This window comes from Amphiprion ocellaris, chromosome 4 (genome assembly GCF_022539595.1).
Source record: "Amphiprion ocellaris isolate individual 3 ecotype Okinawa chromosome 4, ASM2253959v1, whole genome shotgun sequence".
NCBI lineage: Eukaryota > Metazoa > Chordata > Actinopteri > Pomacentridae > Amphiprion > Amphiprion ocellaris.
In genome coordinates this window covers 298,481-322,842 of record NC_072769.1, presented here as the reverse complement: position 1 = coordinate 322,842, position 24,362 = coordinate 298,481, and the positions used below count along the sequence as shown (strand labels likewise).

Genomic DNA, 24,362 nt, shown 5'->3' with positions numbered 1-24,362 from the left:
TTTAGGAACAGGAAGAAAACCTCAAGGCTGAGTTAGTGCAGGATCTCACCTGGCATCTGGAATGGACTGCCAGGGTCGGAGCTGGATGGTGAATGAGGGAAGGTGGCGCTGCTGCCGCTTCCTGGTGAGTTCGGGTAGCTGTTTCCAGGTGAATGGGGGAAAGGCATGGTGCTGGCCTGAGCAAAGGATTCTGGGAAGGTGGCATTCTGGGGCATGTGCGGCTCGTTCTGCTGTAGAGGGTTGCGGAAGCGAGGCAGCATCGTATGCTTGGCGTTGAACTCACTGTTCCTCGGTACCAAGACAGGAGGCAGCACTGAAGAAAAAGAAAGAGAGCAAATGTCAAATTAAACTGTATTCCACCAAAGAGTACAAATTTTGCACTCTCAAATACAGAAATTAATAAATAACATAAGAAATAAAGTGCCTAAAAACTAGAAAAGTAGTAAGATATGAGCTAAGATTAGAAAAGATAACGACACCAAAGACAACAACAATAGGTGAAAAAAAAGCATTTACATTACAAAAGTAAAGTGTGTGAAAAATTCAATGTAAAATGTTGGTCATTCGGTACCGGACTGCACAGAAAGAATAAAGACATTTTATTTTCTGTTTTATTTCCGGCAGAGTCTACACAGTGTTGTATTTTGGAAAATGACTCGATTGTCTTCCCGTCACTTCGCTCTGTCTGTGCTTGTTCCCCACACTTGAGTGAAGCCATCAATCTAACCTCTGCCAAAATTAATATAAAACAAACGTCTCTGTAGAGCTTCTTTGAAAAGAGGGAGAGGCTGAGAGGCAGAAGAAAAAGTAAATACATATTTAGCAATAAAAAGTTATTTTATTCCTTTAGGACAGTTTTGTAAAAATAATGATAAAATAAATTTAAAACGATTATTATGTGTTATGTGCGCAATGACCGATCATTAGAAAACGCTTGGATTTTACTTATGATGTGTTTGATCCTACAAGTAAAACATTCCAGCTACGTTAACTTGATTGTTGCATTAGTGAGCAGCACACCTGCGTTACAAATTCCAAGCAAATAATTCTTAATTTCAATCCCATAATGATTCAATAAAATGCCAGAAATGATCTAAAAATGAAAGTGATGTCTGCACTGTCTGAGCAAAAGTTCAAAACTTGAGAAAAGCAACTCCTCACGTCTTAGAAGCTGGTTCTCTGCACTAACATTGTGCATTACTGTTTCATCATGACTGCCTTATTGACAATTAAGACATGAAAATGAGAATATAGACTTCAATTTTAGCTCAAATTCTTTGTTTTTAGTTCAGTTTCTCTTCACAGAACTTAAATTACCTCTATATAATGATTAACTGATTGTTTCAGCGCTCTAGACGTGATGTGTAGTCATATACATGCAAAAAGGACGCATGCAAACTCAGTAAAAGGTTTCTGTGATTCCACCATAATGAAGAAATCTCTTTCTGGCACACTCCGTGATTCAACATTCTGAGCGCAGATGTCGCTGCATTTTTCAAATGTCAGCTTCCAGGCAGTCGGTCTTAGCCAGCAGTATTTGGCCCAGACTCTCAGGTTTCTGCTCTGAAATGACATTTCGAGGCAAGTCGTTTTTGTGGAATTCATCACTTGGGGTAAATATCCTGGCTGGGCGCTATTCAGGTGCAGCACAAACCACACAGACACACTCCACGTGTGTCTATAATTACCTGCGCAGATAAATAAAGCTGGTGCTGAAATTTTAGATGGAGCTGCTGTCAGTATTCCTGCAGGTAGAACCATGTGGAGCATGGAGCGTTTCAAAGGTTATGTGTGGAGCAGGCGGACAGCTGTGGCGTTATGTAGAATATTGAGGGGAGATTGACAGGTTGTGTGCATGGAGGAGGGAAACCTGGAGGCGGGGGGAGTAGTGCGGACAGACAGGTGCTGTGGGGTTGAACCACCTTAGCCCTCCTGTCTTCCACCCGCTGCTAAAACAAAACGTGTGCGAGGCAGGCAACAACTCTTTCCTCCCATTGAGCTACCGTCTTCCTGTTCCAGCCATCCTCAGAGAAACTGTGCCGGCAGTCATGGGTGGGTGGGTGTGTCCTCGTTTTGTAGCATGCGTGCAAGTGTGTGTGTGTGTGTGTGTGTGTGTGTGTGTGTGTGTGTGTGTGTGTGTTGGTATTTATGGTTTAACGGGACATTTGACCTGACTACACACCGACATTCCAGGGACCTTAGGGGATTATAAGGACTATGCCGAAGTCCCCATAATTCAGAGAGTGTATTTGCATTTGTTAGTGTCTAAACAACATAATTTCTCATTTTCATTGAAAGTCCTTATGTACCACTTGACCTGACTTTCAGTGTATCCCAGTGTATAGAACAGCGCACCCTAGTTCAAGGTCCTGTAATGCACCTTCTTACACATTTTTGATACACACGGTGCAAATTCGGCGGGTTCTATTGTGATTGGCTGGTTCGAATTTGTGGGCGTGGCCTACAGGGCGTTGGCTTTAAGCTCCGCCCACACACACTTTGGGTCCGGCTAATACACCTTCCCTTTAAAAGTTAAATCACACAGTAGCATGTCCGAGTGGATATCCACAATTCTGGAGGAATAAATACACACAGGTAAGCTTTAAAACTTGTAAATTGGCTAATTTTTTGTTTGAGAAAGATTTTTGCAAGTAACAGCACCTTATAAAAGACACTGTGTGTTAACAGATGTGCACTCAGGTAGAGAGCTAGCGTTAGCTGCAGCTAACGTTAGCTGCAGCTAACATTAGCTCCTGGGTAGGCTGGTGGAGATGAGACTGCTAGCTGCAATTAGCCACTTCTTTTTCACAAAAGAGAAGTAACATGAGGAGGTATGATGTTATGCTCTATTGTATTTAACTGTCAGGCTGTAGTGATGTGTTTTTGTTGACATGTGGAAGCTGAGCTAAGGTCTGGAGAGTCTGTAGTTTTAAGTTTTGGAGAGGGCCTCCTTGTTAAGCAGCACATAGGGAGTAATTTTTCTCTGTGTTAGTGAAGAGGACCGCAGGTGAGGGAGAGGAGAGAAGTAGCTAACACTACACTGCTCTGGTTTGGTGAGTTTTGACTGAAAACAAGTAAGAAACAATGGAGGGAATGTGTAATACTTTCTTTGTGGTAAATTAGTTAGGTAAGCTGTGGCTGGGCCTCTGTTTTTAGCCAAACCTTGTGCTGCTTGTGCTCTTGTATGCTCTTGTACGCTTAAACAGGTAGATAACAGATTTTACCATAGAGGTAATTTGGCTCCTTTTAAGTGGTCTTATTAAACTGTAAAGTGAGATGCAAGAAAAATGTGTTATGTTAATGTTTGTTTTGATTTGAAAATTACCTGTAATGTACATGCCAGGCCTAAATCTTTTCATTAGCTAAGGACAAGGATGAACTGTGAGTGCAGTTTATATTTGAATTTGATCCTTCTGGGAATGCCAGTTTGAACTACATAATGCTTTTTTTTGATGAAACAAGCTGAGACTGTTTTTCTTGTATTCTCTATTGTTGTTGTCATTAACTAGTTGCTTTTGGGTAACAGTAAGAACATAATCAGATGTCAGAAGCAGTTCAGTAGCAACATTCTAAGCCTTGGTCCTTATCTCACTGAAGGATCCAAGTGTTTTTTCCCACATCATGATAAAAGGGGCTGAGCGTGTTTCTTCCAGCTGTTTGAAACTACTGATTGATTATGAGTTTAATACCTGCACCATCAGAGAGCAGTAGGATCAATATTTGTGTCTGCAAAGAAAGAAAATTGCTGCATTTACACACGGAGCAACAGTAGTAACTTCAATAATTAGGTTTAACCATAAATTATATTGTATTATTGAAAAAGGGCCCATCAGGATCTAACAGCAGGCCATACTCTTTGATTTTATGCTATTAATTAAGTTTTAGTCTGTTAATACATTACTACAAATATTGCATGCTTACCGCAGCACTCTCTAGCAACCAATCTCTGTCTGAAAAAATGGAATGCCGTCACTTTAATGGATGAACGAAGTAATGTTTCATGTCCTGTATCTGAAAGGAGTTTTAGAAACTAATGTTGTGGGTGATTTTGTATACTGTGGGATAGCACTATATGTCTTCTTAAAGCTTAGAGTCAGAATGAATTGGAGTCACTGGTCCAACTCAGTTTTACATTACAACAAACATTATCCTTCTCTATTTAAATTGTAATTCTTGTGCAGACTCTCACCTGACCTTCTCTTTGGTAATAAAAAAAGTATTGCTACACTTAATATTGGTCCTTTTGCATATGGAATGAAATAATTGTAGTTGGTGACACGTAGATTTCTGAAGGAACAATAAATAAAATGTGAACGCTGCTGTTGTGAAGACATCCACTGGATTCTATCCGTATCTTATAAGTATGTTACTGGTTTGTACAGCGAAAGATTTCAGTGCTTTGATAATGCTTGTCTCTACAGATAAATATGATAACTTGACAGTCATCTTCCTTGATAATTCAGGATTTTGATGCAGGGCAGTTAAAATGCAACGGCGAAGACGTATAAATCCAAAGGAGGATGCAAAATTTTATGTTACTGCTGGAAGGGACAAAGCGGGACTTGACATCCAATACATCAGTGCCTTCAAAGGTATGTTGACTCTTGCTAATGTTTACAATTAAACTTGAATTTGTGGCCTGACTTTTCTCTTGATTTCTTTATTATTAACTAGGACGTGGCATCTTTGCAACTACTCCATTTGAAAAAGGAGAGTTTTTGCTGGAGTATCGAGGTGAACTAATAAACAAGCAGGAATGCGAGAAGAGACAGAGGCTTTACCACAGCAGTCTTAAAGTGTTCATGTTCGAGTTCCGTTTTAATGGAAAACTGTGGTGGTATGTATTATGCTGATGGTTTCACCAGTCAGAATGAAATTATATATTGCTATGGAGTGTTTGTGGAAATTATTTACAAAACGCTCTTCCATCAATCAACTTCATAAGCATGTTAAGTATAGACAGTGAATGATTTGTAATTAAATGTCAAGTGTTATGTTTGTGTAGCGTTGATGCTGCAAAAGAGGATGGATCACTTGGAAGACTTGTAAATGATGACCATATCAACCCTAACACCAAGATGAAGTACTTCAGCGTGCAAGGAAAGCCCCATCTATGTTTGTTTGCAATACGGGACATAAGTCCAGGAGAGGAGATCACCTATAATTATGGTGATTCTGACTGGCCATGGAGGAGCAAGGTCGGCAAATTTTTCTTTTCAGATAGTTCTCCTAGAGGAAATGTTTTAACCACAGAAAAAAATTGTTACATAACACTTTATATTCTCCATCTAGCTGTAGTTTTTTTCCCCGCATGATCTCATTAGTCTGGTTTTGTTTATGAACAGCTTCAGAAATATGGAAGATTGTCTTTAGATGGGCAACGCACTATAGTATCATCTACATCAAAAACATCTTTGCAAAAAGCAAAAAAAGTTGACATTCACAAAATCTCACACGGAGAAAATTGTTTCATCAAATGAGTTACATTACTGTTGTTGTTTTTGTTGTTGTTGTTCAGTTGTTGTGTTGTTTTTGGGGTTTTTTTTGCAGGATCTCGATGAGGAAATGCCTCAGAAAAGTCCAGAGACCGAAAGTCCCCCATCAACAAAAGAAGTTGTTGAACAGGTATATCTTAATGGAAGAAAGATTTTCATCTTGCACTGTACATCGTAATCAAACTATCCAGAGAGGTTCATGACAATGTTTTGCCACCATTACTTTGTATTAACAGTAGGATGTTTCATTGTCCGAATTTCAGATATCCTCCTGACTGTTAGATTATCTGTATTTTTAATGTAGCTCTCTTCCATGCATGATCTGCAGAAGAAGACAAGTGAGAAAATCCAGACAAGTCCAGTGCTTGATGTACTCACCGTGGTTGGAAAGGTAGGTTAAATCCAGTATGCTAATCAGTGTCAGAATTTGTAGCACAAAGTTAAGTCTAACAACATGGTCATTGGTGCAGTGTGAGAGCACATTCATATTCATGTAGTGGGCTTACATGGACAATGGTATGTGAGGACAATCTCACAAGATGCTTTTCAAAGTGTGGGTCAGTATAACATCTGAGTGTGTGTGTATGTGTATTAAGCCATAATCCACCCAAATATGACTTGGGAGGACTGTATAGTGTTTAAAGGTTCCTTCCTCTGGTGGGGGGATGGTAATGGAATCACTTTGGTCTGTATGAATACCTGGACAACCTGAATTTTATCTATATGTTAGCTTAATTCTTATGGTCAGTATTGTTCGACACGTCAGGATGTAGACCAAGACACCAGTCATAATTATGTTGCAAGAAAAGATCCTATTTACAATGAATCAGTGCAAATTCATCAGCTACAAAGGCACAGCATCTCCCTGCAAAACGCTTCTGGCCACCTCTTTCAGATAGCATGGGACCATTCTAGGACATGGACTGTCAGAGATTTAAAAAAAGTATCAAATTCATCAGTTACAATTAACCAAGATAATTATAGTTTTAGTCGTCTGCAGATTGCAGTCAGCTAACCAGTCAGTTGACTAAAAACACATGTATAGTACATTTTCCTCCCTACCAAACATTCAGAATCACCTTCACTTAATGTCACACAGAGAACATCATTTTGTCAAACTATTTTTAACTTTTGCAGGCTCTCGATGAGAAAATAATTCAGGAAACTCCCAAGACCACAAGTTCCACATCAACAAATGAAACTGTTGAACAGGTATATCCATATCTTAATGGAAGATAGATTTTCATCTTGTACTTTGCATCTTACAAACTGTCCAGAGAGATTCATAATAACATTTTCTTGGTATTGTACCTCTCTTTTATACATTATCTACTACAGATGACAAGTGACAATAGCCAGATTGAAATGGCTATGAGCAACTTGAGCCAGGCAAGGCCAGTGCTTGACCTAGTCACCAGAGTTGAAAAGGTAAATTACATTTATTTTTCCAATTAATGTCATTACTTGAGGCACAATATTATGTTTTCTAATGTGGTCATTTTTGGAGTGTGTGTGTTCATTCACATTCATGTAATGTGGATTATGCGGACGATGGTTTGTAAGGACAATCTCACAAGATGTTATTCAAAGTGTAGATCAGTACAACATCTGAGTGTGTGTGTATTAAACTGTGAACCACCCAAATATGACTTGGGGGGACTGTAGCATTTAAAGGTTCCTTCCTCTGGTGGGGGGATGGTAATGGAATCACTTTGGTTTGTATTAACAACTGAACAACCTGCATTTGATCTGTATGTTAGTTTAATACTTATGGTCAGTGTTGTTGGACACATGGCAGGATGTAGACCTAGACCCAGGATTTTCAAATGTAAAGAAAGAATCAAATATCAAATTCATCACTTACAATTAACTTAGAAAATTATAATTGTAGTGGTGTGCAGACTATAGTCAATTGACCAGTCGGTCACTTCTATAGTGTATTTTCCTTCCTACCAAACATTCAGAATCATAGCCATGATGACCTTCACTTAATCATACAGAGAACATCCTTTCTTGAAATGAATTATAATACTGTCATCTTCTTTTTGCAGGATCTTGATGAGGAAATGCCTCAGAAGAGTCCAGAGACCACAAATTCCCCATCAACAAAGGAAGTTGTTGAACAGGTATAACTTAATGGAAGAAAGATTTTCATCTTGCACTTTACATCATAATGAAACTATCGAGAGAGGTTCATAAAATGTTTTGCCACCATTACTTTGTATTAACTGTAGGTTGTTTCATTGTCCAAAATTCAGATATCCTCCTGACTGTTAGATTCTCTGTATTTTACTGTATCTCTCTTCCATGCATGATCTGCTGCAGATGACGAATGAGAAAAGCCAGATTGAGAGGACTGTGAGTGACCTGAACCAGACAAGTCCAGTACTTGATGTACTCACTGTGGTTGGAAAGGTAGGTTAAATCCAGTGTGCTAATCAATGTCAGAATTTGTGGCACACAGTTAAGTCTAACAGCATGGTCACTGCTGCAGTGTGAGAGCACATTCATATTCATGTAGTGTGGCTTACATGGACAATGGTATGTGAGGACAATCTCACAAGATGCTTTTCAAAGTGTGGGTCAGTATAACATCTGAGTGTGTGTGTGTGTGTGTGTGTGTGTGTATTAAGCCATAATCCACCCAAATATGACTTGGGAGGACTGTAGTGTTTAAAGGTTCCTTCCTCTGGTGGGGGGATGGTAATGGAATCACTTTGGTCTGTATGAATACCTGGACAACCTGAATTTTATCTATATGTTAGCTTAATTCTTATGGTCAGTGTTGTTCGACACATGTCAGGATGTGGACCCAGACACCAGTCATAATTATGTTGCAAGAAAAGATCCTATTTAGAATGAATCAGTGCAAATTCATCAGCTACAAAGGCACAGCATCTCCCTGCAAAAATCTTCTGGCCACCTTTTTAAGATAGAATGGGACCATTCTCCCAAACTGATTTTCAGATTTAAAGAAAGAATCAAACATCAAATTCATCAGCTACAATCAACTTACAAAATCATAGTTCTAGTGGTCTGCAGACTATAGTCAATTGACCAGTCGGTCACTTCTATAGTGTATTTTCCTTCCTACCAAACATTCAGAATCATAGCCATGATGACCTTCACTTAATCTTACAGAGAACTTCCTTTCTTGAAATGAATTATAATACTGTCATCTTTTTTTTGCAGGATCTCGATGAGGAAATGCCTCAGAAGAGTCCAGAGACCACAAATTACCCATCAACAAAGGAAGTTGTTGAACAGGTATATCTTAATGGAAGAAAGATTTTCATCTTGCACTTTATATCATAATGAAACTATCCAGAAAGGTTCATAATGTTTTGCCACCATTACTTTGTATTAACAGTAGGATGTTTCATTGTCCAAACTTCAGATGTCCTCCTGATTGTTAGATTCTCTGTTTTTTTACCGTATCTCTCTTCCATGCATGATCTGCTGCAGATGACAAGTCACAAAAGCCAGATTGAGAGGACTGTAAGTGACCTGAACCAGACAAGTCCAATGCTTGATGTACTCACCGTGGTTGGAAAGGTAGGTTATATCCAGCGTGCTAATCAATGTCAGAATTTGTGGCACACAGTTAAGTCTAACAATATGGTCATTGGTGCAGTGTGAGAGCACATTCATATTCATGTAGTGTGGCTTACATGGACAATGGTATGTGAGGACAATCTCACAAGATGCTTTTCAAAGTGTGGGTCAGTATAACATCTGAGTGTGTGTGTGTGTGTATTAAGCCATAATCCACCCAAATATGACTTGGGAGGACTTTAGTGTTTAAAGGTTCCTTCCTCTGGTGGGGGGATGGTAATGGAATCACTTTGGTCTGTATGAATACCTGGACAACCTGAATTTTATCTATATGTTAGCTTAATTCTTATGGTCAGTGTTGTTCGACACATGTCAGGATGTGGACCCAGACACCAGTCATAATTATGTTGCAAGAAAAGATCCTATTTAGAATGAATCAGTGCAAATTCATCAGCTACAAAGGCACAGCATCTCCCTGCAAAAATCTTCTGGCCACCTTTTTAAGATAGAATGGGACCATTCTCCCAAACTGATTTTCAGATTTAAAGAAAGAATCAAACATCAAATTCATCAGCTACAATCAACTTACAAAATCATAGTTCTAGTGGTCTGCAGACTATAGTCAATTGACCAGTCGGTCACTTCTATAGTGTATTTTCCTTCCTACCAAACATTCAGAATCATAGCCATGATGACCTTCACTTAATCTTACAGAGAACTTCCTTTCTTGAAATGAATTATAATACTGTCATCTTTTTTTTGCAGGATCTCGATGAGGAAATGCCTCAGAAGAGTCCAGAGACCACAAATTACCCATCAACAAAGGAAGTTGTTGAACAGGTATATCTTAATGGAAGAAAGATTTTCATCTTGCACTTTACATCATAATGAAACTATCCAGAAAGGTTCATAATGTTTTGCCACCATTACTTTGTATTAACAGTAGGATGTTTCATTGTCCAAACTTCAGATGTCCTCCTGATTGTTAGATTCTCTGTTTTTTTACCGTATCTCTCTTCCATGCATGATCTGCTGCAGATGACAAGTCACAAAAGCCAGATTGAGAGGACTGTAAGTGACCTGAACCAGACAAGTCCAATGCTTGATGTACTCACCATGGTTGGAAAGGTAGGTTATATCCAGCGTGCTAATCAATGTCAGAATTTGTGGCACACAGTTAAGTCTAACAATATGGTCATTGGTGCAGTGTGAGAGCACATTCATATTCATGTAGTGTGGCTTACATGGACAATGGTATGTGAGGACAATCTCACAAGATGCTTTTCAAAGTGTGGGTCAGTATAACATCTGAGTGTGTGTGTGTGTATTAAGCCATAATCCACCCAAATATGACTTGGGAGGACTTTAGTGTTTAAAGGTTCCTTCCTCTGGTGGGGGGATGGTAATGGAATCACTTTGGTCTGTATGAATACCTGGACAACCTGAATTTTATCTATATGTTAGCTTAATTCTTATGGTCAGTGTTGTTCGACACATGTCAGGATGTGGACCCAGACACCAGTCATAATTATGTTGCAAGAAAAGATCCTATTTAGAATGAATCAGTGCAAATTCATCAGCTACAAAGGCACAGCATCTCCCTGCAAAAATCTTCTGGCCACCTTTTTAAGATAGAATGGGACCATTCTCCCAAACTGATTTTCAGATTTAAAGAAAGAATCAAACATCAAATTCATCAGCTACAATCAACTTAGAAAATCATAGTTCTAGTGGTCTGCAGACTATAGTCAATTGACCAATCGGTCACTTCTATAGTGTATTTTCCTTCCTACCAAACATTCAGAATCATAGCCATGATGACCTTCACTTAATCTTACAGAGAACTTCCTTTCTTGAAATGAATTATAATACTGTCATCTTCTTTTTGCAGGATCTCGATGAGGAAATGCCTCAGAAGAGTCCAGACACCACAAATTCCCCATCAACAAAGGAAGTTGTTGAACAGGTATATCTTAATGGAAGAAAGATTTTCATCCCACACTTTACATCGTAATGAAACTATCCAGAGAGGTTCATAACAATGTTTTGCCACCATTATTTTGTATTAACAGTAGCATGTTTTATTGTCCAAACTTCAGATATCCTCCTGACTGTTAGATTCTCTGTATTTTTACCGTATCTCTCTTCCATGCATGATCTGCTGCAGATGACAAGTCACAAAAGCCAGATTGAGTGGACTGTAAGTGACCTGAACCAGACAAGTCCAATGCTTGGTGTACTCACTGTGGTTGGAAAGGTAGGTTAAATCCAGTGTGCTAATCAATGTCAGAATTTGTGGCACACAGTTAAGTCTAACAATATGGTCATTGGTGCAGTGAGTGCATATTCATATTCATGTAGTGTGGCTTACATAGACAAAGGCATGTGAGGACAATCTCACAAGATGTTTTTCAAAGTGTGGGTCAGTATAACATCTATGTGTGTATTAAGCCATAATCCACCCAAATATGACTTGGGAGGACTGTAGTGTTTAAATTATCCTTCCTCTGGTGGGGGGATGGTAATGGAATCCCTTTGGTCTGTATGAATACCTGGACAACCTGAATTTGATCTATATGTTAGCTTAATTCTTATGGTCAGTGTTGTTCAACATGTCAGGATGTGGACCCAGACCCAGGATTTTAAGATATAAAGAAAGAATCAAATACCAAATTCATCAATTACAATTAACTGAGAAAATTGTAGTTCTAGTGGTCTGCAGACGATAGTCAATTGACCAGTCGGTCACTTCTATAGTGTATTTTCCTTCCTACCAAACATTCAGAATCATAGCCATGATGACCTTCACTTAATCTTACAGAGAACATCCTTTCTTGAAATGAATTATAATACTGTCATCTTCTTTTTGCAGGATCTCGATGAGGAAATGCCTCAGAAGAGTCCAGAGACCACAAATTCCCCATCAACAAAGGAAGTTGTTGAACAGGTATATCTTAATGGAAGAAAGATTTTCATCCCACACTTTACATCGTAATGAAACTATCCAGAGAGGTTCATAACAATGTTTTGCCACCATTATTTTGTATTAACAGTAGCATGTTTCATTGTCCAAACTTCAGATATCCTCCTGACTGTTAGATTCTATGTATTTTTACCGTATCTCTCTTCCATGCATGATCTGCTGCAGATGACAAGTCACAAAAGCCAGATTGAGTGGACTGTAAGTGACCTGAACCAGACAAGTCCAATGCTTGATGTACTCACTGTGGTTGGAAAGGTAGGTTAAATCCAGTGTGCTAATCAATGTCAGAATTTGTGGCACACAGTTAAGTCTAACAATATGGTCATTGGTGCAGTGAGTGCATATTCATATTCATGTAGTGTGGCTTACATAGACAAAGGCATGTGAGGACAATCTCACAAGATGTTTTTCAAAGTGTGGGTCAGTATAACATCTATGTGTGTATTAAGCCATAATCCACCCAAATATGACTTGGGAGGACTGTAGTGTTTAAATTATCCTTCCTCTGGTGGGGGGATGGTAATGGAATCCCTTTGGTCTGTATGAATACCTGGACAACCTGAATTTGATCTATATGTTAGCTTAATTCTTATGGTCAGTGTTGTTCAACATGTCAGGATGTGGACCCAGACCCAGGATTTTAAGATATAAAGAAAGAATCAAATACCAAATTCATCAATTACAATTAACTGAGAAAATTGTAGTTCTAGTGGTCTGCAGACGATAGTCAATTGACCAGTCGGTCACTTCTATAGTGTATTTTCCTTCCTACCAAACATTCAGAATCATAGCCATGATGACCTTCACTTAATCTTACAGAGAACATCCTTTCTTGAAATGAATTATAATACTGTCATCTTCTTTTTGCAGGATCTCGATGAGGAAATGCCTCAGAAGAGTCCAGAGACCACAAATTCCCCATCAACAAAGGAAGTTGTTGAACAGGTATATCTTAATGGAAGAAAGATTTTCATCTTGCACTTTACATCATAATGAAACTATCGAGAGAGGTTCATAACAATGTTATGCCACCATTACTTTGTATTAACTGTAGGATGTTTCATTGTCCAAAATTCAGATATCCTCCTGACTTTTAGATTCTCTGTATTTACTGTATCTCTCTTCCATGCATGATCTGCTGCAGATGACGAATGAGAAAAGCCAGATTGAGAGAACTGTGAGTGACCTGAACCAGACAAGTCCAGTACTTGATGTACTCACTGTGGTTGGAAAGGTAGGCTAAATCCAGTGTGCTAATCAATGTCAGAATTTGTGGCACAAAGTTAAGTCTAACAGCATGGTCACTGCTGCAGTGTGAGAGCACATTCATATTCATGTAGTGTGGCTTACATGGACAATGGTATGTGAGGACACTCTCACAAGATGCTTTTCAAAGTGTGGGTAAGTATAACATCTAAGCGTGTGTGTGTGTATTAAGCCATAATCCACCCAAATATGACTTGGGAGGACTGTAGTGTTTAAAGGTTCCTTCCTCTGGTGGGGGGATGGTAATGGAATCACTTTGGTCTGTATGAATACCTGGACAACCTGAATTTTATCTATATGTTAGCTTAATTCTTATGGTCAGTGTTGTTCGACACATGTCAGGATGTGGACCCAGACACCAGTCATAATTATGTTGCAAGAAAAGATCCTATTTAGAATGAATCAGTGCAAATTCATCAGCTACAAAGGCACAGCATCTCCCTGCAAAAATCTTCTGGCCACCTCTTTCAGATAGCATGGGACCATTCTAGGACATGGACTGTCAGAGATTTTTTAAAAAAGTATCAAATTCATCAGTTAGAATTAACCAAGTTAATTATAGTTCTAGTCGTCTGCAGATTGTAGTCAGCTAACCAGTCAGTTGACTAAAAACACATGTATAGTACATTGTCCGTCCCACCAAACATTCAGAATCACCTTCACTTAATGTCACACAGAGAACATCATTTTGTCAAACTATTTTTAACTTTTGCAGGCTCTCGATGAGAAAATAATTCAGGAAACTCCCAAGACCACAAGTTCCACATCAACAAATGAAACTGTTGAACAGGTATATCCATATCTTAATGGAAGATAGATTTTCATCTTGTACTTTGCATCTTACAAACTGTCCAGAGAGATTCATAATAACATTTTCTTGGTATTGTACCTCTCTTTTATACATTATCTACTACAGATGACAAGTGACAATAGCCAGATTGAAATGGCTATGAGCAACTTGAGCCAGGCAAGGCCAGTGATTGACCTAGTCACCAGAGTTGAAAAGGTAAATTACATTTATTTTTCCAATTAATGTCATTACTTGAGGCACAATATTATGTTTTCTAATGTGGTCATTTTTGGAGTGTGTGGGTTCATTCACATTCATGTAGTGTGGATTATGCGGACAATGGTTTGTAAGGACAATCTCACAAGATGTTATTCAAAGTGTAGATCAGTACAACATCTGAGTGTGTGTGTATTAAACTGTGAACCACCCAAATATGACTTGGGGGGACTGTAGCGTTTAAAGGTTCCTTCCTCTGGTGGGGGGATGGTAATGGAATCACTTTGGTTTGTATTAACAACTGAACAACCTGCATTTGATCTGTATGTTAGTTTAATACTTATGGTCAGTGTTGTTGGACACATGGCAGGATGTAGACCTAGACCCAGGATTTTCAAATGTAAATAAAGAATCAAATATCAAATTCATCAGTTAGAATTAACTTAGAAAATTATAATTGTAGTGGTGTGCAGACTATAGTCAATTGACCAGTCACTTTTATAGTGTACTTTATTCCCTACCAAACATTTAAATCTCAACCATGATGACTTCACTTAATCTTACACAGAGAACATCCTTTCTTGAAATGAATTATAATATTGTCATATTTTGTTTGTTTCTTTGCAGGATCTCGATGAGGAAATGCCTCAGAAGAGTCCAGAGACCACAAATTCCCCATCAACAAAGGAAGTTGTTGAACAGGTATATCTTAATGGAAGAAAGATTTCCATCTTGCACTTTACATCGTAATGAAACTATTCAGAGAGGTTCATAACAATGTTTTGCCACCATTACTTTGTATTAACAACAGGATGTTTCATTGTCCAAACTTCAGATATCCTCCTGACTGTTGGATTCTCTGTATTTTACCGTATCTCTCTTCCATGCATGATCTGCTGCAGATGACAAGTCACAAAAGCCAGATTGAGAGGACTGTAAGTGACCTGAACCAGACAAGTCCAATGCTTGATGTACTCACCGTGGTTGGAAAGGTAGGTTATATCCAGCGTGCTAATCAATGTCAGAATTTGTGGCACACAGTTAAGTCTAACAATATGGTCATTGGTGCAGTGTGAGAGCACATTCATATTCATGTAGTGTGGCTTACATGGACAATGGTATCTGAGGACAATCTCACAAGATGCTTTTCAAAGTGTGGGTCAGTATAACATCTGAGTGTGTGTGTGTGTGTATTAAGCCATAATCCACCCAAATATGACTTGGGAGGACTTTAGTGTTTAAAGGTTCCTTCCTCTGGTGGGGGGATGGTAATGGAATCACTTTGGTCTGTATGAATACCTGGACAACCTGAATTTTATCTATATGTTAGCTTAATTCTTATGGTCAGTGTTGTTCGACACATGTCAGGATGTGGACCCAGACACCAGTCATAATTATGTTGCAAGAAAAGATCCTATTTAGAATGAATCAGTGCAAATTCATCAGCTACAAAGGCACAGCATCTCCCTGCAAAAATCTTCTGGCCACCTTTTTAAGATCCAATCGGTCACTTCTATAGTGTATTTTCCTTCCTACCAAACATTCAGAATCATAGCCATGATGACCTTCACTTAATCTTACAGAGAACTTCCTTTCTTGAAATGAATTATAATACTGTCATCTTCTTTTTGCAGGATCTTGATGAGGAAATGCCTCAGAAGAGTCCAGAGACCACAAATTCCCCATCAACAAAGGAAGTTGTTGAACAGGTATAACTTAATGGAAGAAAGATTTTCATCTTGCACTTTACATCATAATGAAACTATCGAGAGAGGTTCATAAAATGTTTTGCCACCATTACTTTGTATTAACTGTAGGTTGTTTCATTGTCCAAAATTCAGATATCCTCCTGACTGTTAGATTCTCTGTATTTTACTGTATCTCTCTTCCATGCATGATCTGCTGCAGATGACGAATGAGAAAAGCCAGATTGAGAGGACTGTGAGTGACCTGAACCAGACAAGTCCAGTACTTGATGTACTCACTGTGGTTGGAAAGGTAGGTTAAATCCAGTGTGCTAATCAATGTCAGAATTTGTGGCACACAGTTAAGTCCACCAACATGGTCATTGATGCAGTGTGAGTGCGTATTCACATTCATGTAGTGTGGCTTACATGGACAATGGTAAGTAAGGATGAACCGACCAGAAGCATTACAAATTGTAAGTCTTTATAACATTTGAGTGTGTGTGTGTGTGTGTGTGTGTGTGTGTGTGTGAGAGAGAACATCCTTTCTTGAAATGAATTATAATATTGTCTTGTTTTGTTTTGTTGTTTTTTGCAGGATCTCTATGAGGAAATGCCCCAGGAAAGTCCAGAGATCACAAATTCCCTATCAACAAATGAAAATGTTGAACAGGTATATCTTAATCGACGATAGACATCTGAGTGTGTGTATATTAAGCTATGAACCACCTAAATATGACTTTGGAGGACTGTATTGTTTAAAGGTTCCTTCTTCTGATGGGGAGATGGTAATGGAATCACTTTAGCACTTACAAATGTCTATACACCTTATACTGGGTCTGTATTTTAGTTCAATGGACATGTTAAGTGTTTGCAGACCTTTTTCATGGATGTGGGCCCTGTCACCACTCGCAAATGTATTGCAAGAAAAGGTCATATGAGTTTGACAGTATTTATTTGGACATTGTTAGGCCTGGATAGTCTAATAACATAAGTTCCAGAGTGTAAATAGTATAACATCTGACTGTGTTAGATAACAGTGAATGATACTGATGATTTTTCATTGTTTAATTTCTTATTTGTATTTTATAAACAGTTAACATTTTGAATTTGCTGATGCACCTTTAGGTTTTAGTCGTTTTAGTGTTATATAACAATAACTACCAGCCCTTCCTTTGGAAAAAGACAAGATGTATGTATGTATCCTTGTTCTTGCAGGTCAGCATTACAAATCAAGTCACCGCAAGTCAGTTGGCTCCAGGTGTCAACATTGAAACGGTAAACTGTCCATAATGTTGGCATTGGACTAAAAGCATTTTATTCTCTTATCAGACTTGGTATACATCAGCAAGTGAATATGAAATATTTTGTTCCTTAAACTGACAAGCAAATGTTACACTGATCTGTTGCCAACAGTGTGTACAACATCACCTGGTGTGCACAACAGTATCCTCCTTAGACAAGTGCTTGCAGTGTCTGGGACCTGTATCCTCCTTCAAATGGCTTGGCTATAAATGCAAAGGTGAGATATTTAATGAACTGATGGACAGGCACTAAGTAAATGCATATCTTGAGATTTAATGTACAGTCCTAAACAAAAGTTTACATACACAAGGTCGTGTATATCATGGTAGTCTTGGCAGGAGCACTGAGTGGCACCAATTGTCATGCTCTTTTCAAGTTGCCGCTGTTTTATTTATCCTAGATTGCTGCTGTGTTCTGATAGGAGAACAACTTAACACAGTGATCCATAATGTTGAAATTAAATTCATATTCAAAATCCATTACAGTTTGTTCACAGGTCTGGCATAAATCCTGTATCCGTCAAATTCCAAATGAGCCAAACCTTTCACAAGTGAGTGTCCCCTTAATGTTTCTTGAACCTTTACACTGTCTACAGTCTCCATCAGTGCATATAATAAATACCTTTCTCATCATTTCAGGAGCAACAGTCTGCTGAATGTTCTGGGGATCAATTATCATCAGATCAGTATATCAAGAGACTACGTTTAGAACAGGAGCCACAATCAGATGATGATGAACACTTTTCTGATGAGGATTACATACCAGACACAACAGATGAAGAAGATGAAGATTTAGATGCAAGGATGCCCTTTATGTCTCATCAGTTGAAAGCCCAACAGCCAGCAATATTCAGTGCTACAACATCAAATGTGGGAGACACAAGCATCCCAGTTGTACCTAGTACATCAAAATGTTGGCCACCTCTTGAGGATCATATGAGTTCCAGTGCTGTTGAAACGTCCGATTCAGCAAATGGTGTCAAACAGTCATCAAAGGATAAACCAGAGGGTGAAGAAGAGCTTCAGAGACCAGAATCAGCGCTTCTGACTATGAGCTCTAAAAATTATTGTTATGTCTGTGGTAAACCACAAAGCAAAATTTCACGCCACTTGAAAACGCATACAACACATGCTGAAATAGTTCATGCATTTTCCCTCCCTGAGCACTCCAAAGAGCGTAAAATATTATTGGAAAAAATGAGAAATAAGGGAAATTTCCAACATAACACTGCAGTTTTACAAGATGGGACAGGGCCACTGAAAGTGAAAAGAAAACCAAAAGTTTCAGATGTGACAGGAAAGTTCATTCACTGTATGTATTGCCAAGGATTGTTTATTCGTAAGGAACTGTGGAGACATGTCCGCAGATGCTCCTGCAAGCCAGAAAGTGAAGACTTGGATAAAGAACCTGGTAGAACCAGGTACTGGGTTTAGCTGCAGCTCAAGAGTCTGCATCCTGTCAACAGATCTCAAGTGGAGTGTGGAAGCTCCTTAGTGTCATGAAACAGGATGAGGTAGCCTCAGTTGTGCGAAATGACCTCTCTATTATTCAGTTTGCCCAGTCACTCTACAACAGACATGGACAAGACCCCACAAAGTATGAATACATGCGACAGAAGCTCCGTGAAGTGGGGCGTCTGATGTTATGTCTGCGGACAGAATTTTCTATACATAACCTGGAGGAGGCTGTCAAACCTGCTAACTTCCAGAGAGTTGTGCAAGCAGTGAAGAAAGTTTCAGGTTTTGATGAAGAAAATCTCTGTTTCCAAACACCAAGCCTTGCGCTGAAATTGGGACACACACTACGCAAAATTTGTGACATCATCCACTGCCGGGCCCTCATGGCTGAAGATGAAGAATTGATCAAGTCCACTGAAACATTCAAGAAACTGCACACCTCCAAATGGTCAGAGTTAGTGTCTCACAGGGCCCTGAGTACACTGAGCGATGCAAAGTATAACAAACCATCTACATTACCCTTCACTCAAGATGTTCAGATTCTTCACAAGTACCTGGAGAAAACTGCAGAAAGAGCTGTCTGCGACTTGAATGAGGAGACCACCACCCAGAATTATGCTCAGCTTGCAAAAGTTACTCTGGCACAAATTATTGTGTTCAATCGTAGACGAGCTGGAGAGGTTTCAAAAATGCGCCTCAAAAGTTTTCAGGAGGGAGACACCACAAAGCTTCATGAAGATGTTGCCATGGGGTTGTCAAAGATTGAACAAAAGCTCTGCAACTATTTCAGAAGAATTGAAATCATGGGGAAAAGAGGCAGAAAGGTTGCAGTTCTGCTCACACCAAGTGTGGTGGATGCTCTTTCGCTACTGACCAGTAAAAGAACCGAATGTGGCGTTAGTGCCACAAATGTCTTCCTGTTTGCAAGACCCAAGTCAATGACCTACTACAGAGGACAGGACTGTTTGCGTATTCATGCAAACCAGTGTGGAGCAAAGCACCCTGAGCACCTCAGGTCCACACAACTCAGGAAACATGTTGCCACACTTTCACAAGTCCTCAATCTAAAAAACAACGAACTTGATCAAGTTGCAGACTTTCTGGGTCATGACATCCGTGTTCACAGAGATTTCTACAGATTACCAGTTCCCACCACACAGCTGGCCAAGGTTTCCAAACTGCTTCTGTCAATGGAAAAAGGACGTCTTTCTGGTCTGCAAGGGAAATCCCTGGATGAGATTGAACTTGAAGGTTTGTACAGAAATTAGCATTTGTAGATATTAATCTAATATTATTTGAGGGTTTTGTTTCTTTTTCTGTATGCTAAGTCAAGCATTGGGACTTTGATAAATGTTCTCAGCACAGATTACATTTTATGTACAGTATAAGGAGAGGGGTACTGCTCAAAAACATTCAATTTGAAGACCACAGTAGGCCAGGTGATAGACTTTCCGATGGCATGGTTTTGCAACAGTTTCGTATCACCGTGTTGTGTGATCATTTTTCAAAATTATAATGTACCAAGTCCATATTTATGAACAATTTCAAACGAGTGAGCCTCTAAAACCAGGATTTTTGCTTTTTGTGCACAAGTAATCCATTGTGCACAATATAATGACACTGACAGGCTTCCAGTAATCTTCCCATCCAGTAGGCTTCTTGAGTTTATGGCAAACTAAAGAAATTGCAGAATTAAATTATGATACAAGTCAATGCCTAAAATATACTTTCCAAATGAATTTCTGTATTTAATATGAGTTACTCATATGAACTCTACTAATACCTATTCTCAGATGAAATTGCGTTAAGTGATGCTGGGGCCCAGGATAGTGAGAGCGAGTCAGATGACAACGGCACAGCATTCACATCAGAGTGTGGAAATAGTGAGCCTGTGGACGCTGCATCAGTCTCTGCATTAGCAGAGGAGGCTCATGGCACTGAAGGTTTTGGTAAGGTACCTCACCACATAGTTACAGTTGTGAGCATAACTGTACATGCACTAAAGACCATGTATATCAATGACGTCTTGAGTTTCCAGTAACTCCTATCCCTCTAAATATTCTATGATGAAATCATTGAAACGTGTCATCACAAAAAACAATCATGCACTTTGTTCTTTCATAGATTTATTGTAGATCTTTTGGAATTCAGACAGTATCTGCTGGGTCATAAATATACATACAGCAATGCCAATATTTCATTTAAAGTCTCTTGGACATTTTCATCTCAACTAGGAGATTTTTGGTAGCTGTCTACAAACTTCTGGTTGTATCTTTGACTACTCCTCATGACAGAATTGGTACTGTTAAACAAAATATTTTCTATTATTTTTTTTCAAATTAATTGATTTGATTTAAGTCAGGACTTTGGGAAGACAGTTCTAAAATCCTAATTTCACCCTGATTGAACCATTTCTTTACTACTTTTGACATGTGTTTGGGATCATTGTCTTGTTGAAATATCCAACTGAGTCAAGATCAACATTTTGGCTAATGATTTTAGGTTTTCCTGGAGAATGTGGAGTTCACCCTTTTACATAATTCCATTTACTGTCAAGCACCAGTTCCACTGGCAGCAAAACAGCCCTAGGGCAGAATACAATCATCATCATGGTTGACGATAAGTTTGGTGTTCTTAGGCTTCACCTTTTTTCCACATAATATATTTAGGGTCATTGTAGCCAAACAGCACAATTTTTCTTTCATCTGACAACAGAACTTTCTTCCCGAAGGCCTTTTGTTTCTCCATGTGATCAGCAGCAAATTTCAGTCAAGCCTTAAGATTCAGCTTCTCGAGGAAGAGTTTTTCCTTGCATAGCTACGTCTCATCTCATGGCAATCGTAATCACTCACAAGAATTTCAGAGGGCATGCAACTAAAAACATTTTTGATTAACACAGCTTTTTACATCATCAAAACTGATAGGTCAAGTTGCTGTATGTATATTTTTGACCCAGCAGATTTTGTCATATTTCGAGAAGACCTTTAATATGTAAGAACCAGAAAGCACAGTTGCTTTTTGTCACCAAGATACATGGGTTTCAATCATTTTATTTGAGAAAATTTAGAGTTGTAGGAGTCACTGGAAACTCAAGACTGACATGATATGCATGGACTTTACAAGTGCTTGAAAACTTTAGTTCACGAATGCATGTCTCTTGATTTAAAAAAAAAAAGTACTTTTTTCAACTTCTGTCATATTATGCTTAACAGGACTGGCATCATCGGTGTCATCCACGGTGGATGAGACCACCCTATCCCCTGAAGGTATGGCAAGTATTTAAGCAACATGTTAAGTATGACGCAATGGATAAAAAAATATAGAGCTAGTAAGAGACTGAGCAACAGACATTACCAGATGTTGCCATGAGGCAAGGAAATGACAAAACTAAAACAGTGGGTAATTAACTGCTTTTTAGAATGTCCAGTGTCCACAGATATGAAGTCCATTTTGAGAGAGTTTTGGAGCTAAAACTTTGAAAATATAGTCTCTTTTTGTCTTGAATCTGGAGCAAGGAAGAACAAAATATTATTATGCAAGGTATTGATATTGTGGTGTGTCATTTTCCAGGGTTTTGATACTTTTCAACTTTAATTTTCCCTAGTATAGGTTGGAATTTCAGCAGTCATAGTCTTCCTTCCAGCACCCTAGAGCAATGTGATACCCCTGATAACTGAACATTATTATTCAGTCTGCCTTTTTGAAAATAGGAGCCTAGGCCACTTACCTTCTTCTTCAGCCTGATGGCCTCCTCCTCCACCAGTGTCCACCAACAAATTCCTAGGTTGCTCCAGTGACAACGACCTAAAACTCTCTGACCACAGCTCTTAACATCCTCTTCTGCACTGAAGGCTTTTGCACAGATGTCAACCTTGTGATTTACCTTCTGGAAGAACTTCAGCACAGTAGTGCTGTGAACATCCATACACCTGCCCAACACTTCTCACTCTGGGCAACTCCAGAAAAGGAGATACTACAGCTCCTCTCCAGGAGTTCAGTTATAGAACCTTTGCATTGTGTGGAAGTGAGTCCAGATATTTCTAGCTGGTACTGCTCCACCTCACACACCAGCTAAATTTCTTTCCCTACCAGAGAGGTGGTGTTTCACATCCCCAGAACCAATCTATGATGCCCGGGTTCAGCATTTGTTCAAAGTTTCCATCAAAGGAACAAATAAACAGTAATTTATGGAATTAGGTGCATTCAGGTTGTAATGGCTCAAACGGGCCAACACATTTGGTTTCTTTGTGTGACAGTGTTTTTCTACTTTTTATGTCTTCCAGGAAAAGATGCTGGTCAAGAACGGGATTCCAGAAGAGTATCAAAGAGAATGTGGTCTAAGGCTGAGGTTGCTGCAGTAATGCGACATTTCAGAGATCACATATCTAAAGGAAAATTGGCCACCAAAAATGAATGCAGTCACTGCAAGCTGGTAGAAGACCCTGTGTTAGCCCAGAGAACAGTGCAAAATATCAGGGACTTTGTGAGAAACCGAGGAACAGCTGCAAAGAGACAGGCACAGAAGCAAAAGCTTTAGGTTCATTTGCAGTTATTGTCTTGTGTTGTAATGATGCTGTTACCTTAATATATTTCATAACAGCTCCAATTTAATGCACTTGTTTTATTTGTGTCCACACACTTTTTCATACATTTTTGTATTTTAACTGTTGTGTGTTTTAAGTTGTGTAGACAGCTGTTAAAGTGCAAATTTACTTTTTTTGGATATTAAACCAACTGTTCCATTAATGTTGTGTGCAGTCAGGTCTGGTGTATAAGGTGGGTGTATATTTATGCTAATGAGATGCTGACATCATTGTCCCTTTAAAGTTCCCATAGTGGTTTTTTTGGTCCTTATAAGTCACACATTTGTCAAGAAGAGAAATGTCTTCACAAACCACCATAATTTTAGGTAGGTGTGTATGGAGTTTTGTAGCTCGTACCTGAAACCTAAAGTGAGCTAAATTTTTTTCAGATTTTTTGCAGCATTTTAATCCAACTCCTATTGCTCTGGAACCTTGGGAAAGGGTAGCCAGCCTAAACCACCACCGGACGGGTTTGGCGAAACTGTCTGGCTAAACCATATAGACCCGTATGTGTGTGTGTGTGTGTGTGTGTGTGTGGTTGGAAAACTCTTAGATGTTCAGCATTGCTTGACAGCAGTTGATACAAACAGCATCCTGATCTGAACTGACTAGAACTAATTGAAGTCAGTGGTTTGACACACCGACTTTAAGTTGGTGTCACAAAATGTGCATGAAAAGTTAACCAAGTAGATCTCCAAGACTGTCTCGGCTTAATTAAAACATAATGTAACTTTACACTGGACCAGAGACAGCTGATGAAGCCTTTCCCGAATCTACACGGATGTGACATCCGTGTAGATTGGGGTATAGATGGAGGGGATGTAACCCGGCCAAAGCCCAAACAGTCCTGTCATTTTAACTCCACACAGAGTTAAATCTTAAAATATATTTTTTAAACTTTATTCCATATCTCACATCCCTAGTGACCAAGCATGTGTTATGCAGTTTATACCATCTTATCATGCATACGGCTGGCTGCTACTTCTCATATAGTGACGGTTACTAAATCCCCTTAGTCAGCACAGTT

The 24,362-nt window shown here is 39.0% G+C and overlaps 3 protein-coding genes and 1 long non-coding RNA gene across 5 annotated transcripts in view; 3 read left to right on the top strand and 1 right to left on the bottom strand.

The window, feature by feature from the left end:
- Positions 1-24,362, bottom strand: part of smad1 (SMAD family member 1) — a 57,710-nt gene that overhangs the window by 5,123 nt on the left and 28,225 nt on the right. The window contains exon 3 of the mRNA XM_023262235.3: positions 50-313. Coding sequence (XP_023118003.1) covers positions 50-313 — 264 coding nt within the window. The remainder of the gene's footprint in view (positions 1-49; positions 314-24,362) is intronic.
- LOC129348773 (N-lysine methyltransferase KMT5A-A-like) lies at positions 3,479-5,969 on the top strand. 2 transcript variants are annotated; one of them, XM_055010137.1, is made up of 5 exons: positions 3,479-4,592; positions 4,675-4,837; positions 5,006-5,198; positions 5,551-5,625; positions 5,800-5,969. In XM_055010137.1, the coding sequence occupies exons 1-5, from the start codon at positions 4,487-4,489 to the stop codon at positions 5,893-5,895; spliced, it is 633 nt and encodes a 210-aa protein (XP_054866112.1). In that variant the 5' UTR covers positions 3,479-4,486; the 3' UTR covers positions 5,896-5,969. The 2 variants fall into 2 exon arrangements, with proteins under 2 accessions (XP_054866112.1, XP_054866113.1); XM_055010138.1 differs by having other exon boundaries at positions 5,824-5,967.
- LOC129348776 (uncharacterized) lies at positions 13,771-15,005 on the top strand. Its single transcript, XR_008601470.1, has 3 exons — positions 13,771-14,089; positions 14,216-14,305; positions 14,933-15,005. It is a non-coding gene; the product is annotated as an uncharacterized LOC129348776 (long non-coding RNA).
- Positions 16,198-23,498, top strand: LOC111575685 (uncharacterized). The gene is made up of 9 exons (XM_055010135.1): positions 16,198-16,303; positions 16,589-16,663; positions 17,209-17,268; positions 17,407-17,512; positions 17,781-17,845; positions 17,934-20,003; positions 20,546-20,701; positions 21,965-22,018; positions 23,036-23,498. Exons 6-9 carry the CDS (start codon positions 18,794-18,796, stop codon positions 23,287-23,289), a joined length of 1,674 nt encoding a protein of 557 aa, XP_054866110.1. The 5' UTR covers positions 16,198-16,303; positions 16,589-16,663; positions 17,209-17,268; positions 17,407-17,512; positions 17,781-17,845; positions 17,934-18,793; the 3' UTR covers positions 23,290-23,498.

Excerpts from the sequence above, each read along its gene's own strand:
- LOC111575685 (XM_055010135.1), top strand. The coding sequence starts at position 18,794 with ATGAAACAGGATGAGGTAGCCTCAGTTGTGCGAAATGACCTCTCTATT. Across the intron at positions 20,702-21,964 it reads TCATGGCACTGAAGGTTTTG|GACTGGCATCATCGGTGTCA; the intron begins GTAAGGTACCTC and ends TATGCTTAACAG. Across the intron at positions 22,019-23,035 it reads GACCACCCTATCCCCTGAAG|GAAAAGATGCTGGTCAAGAA; the intron begins GTATGGCAAGTA and ends TATGTCTTCCAG.
- LOC129348773 (XM_055010137.1), top strand. The coding sequence starts at position 4,487 with ATGCAACGGCGAAGACGTATAAATCCAAAGGAGGATGCAAAATTTTAT. Across the intron at positions 4,838-5,005 it reads TTTAATGGAAAACTGTGGTG|CGTTGATGCTGCAAAAGAGG; the intron begins GTATGTATTATG and ends ATGTTTGTGTAG. Across the intron at positions 5,199-5,550 it reads ACTGGCCATGGAGGAGCAAG|GATCTCGATGAGGAAATGCC; the intron begins GTCGGCAAATTT and ends TTTTTTTTGCAG.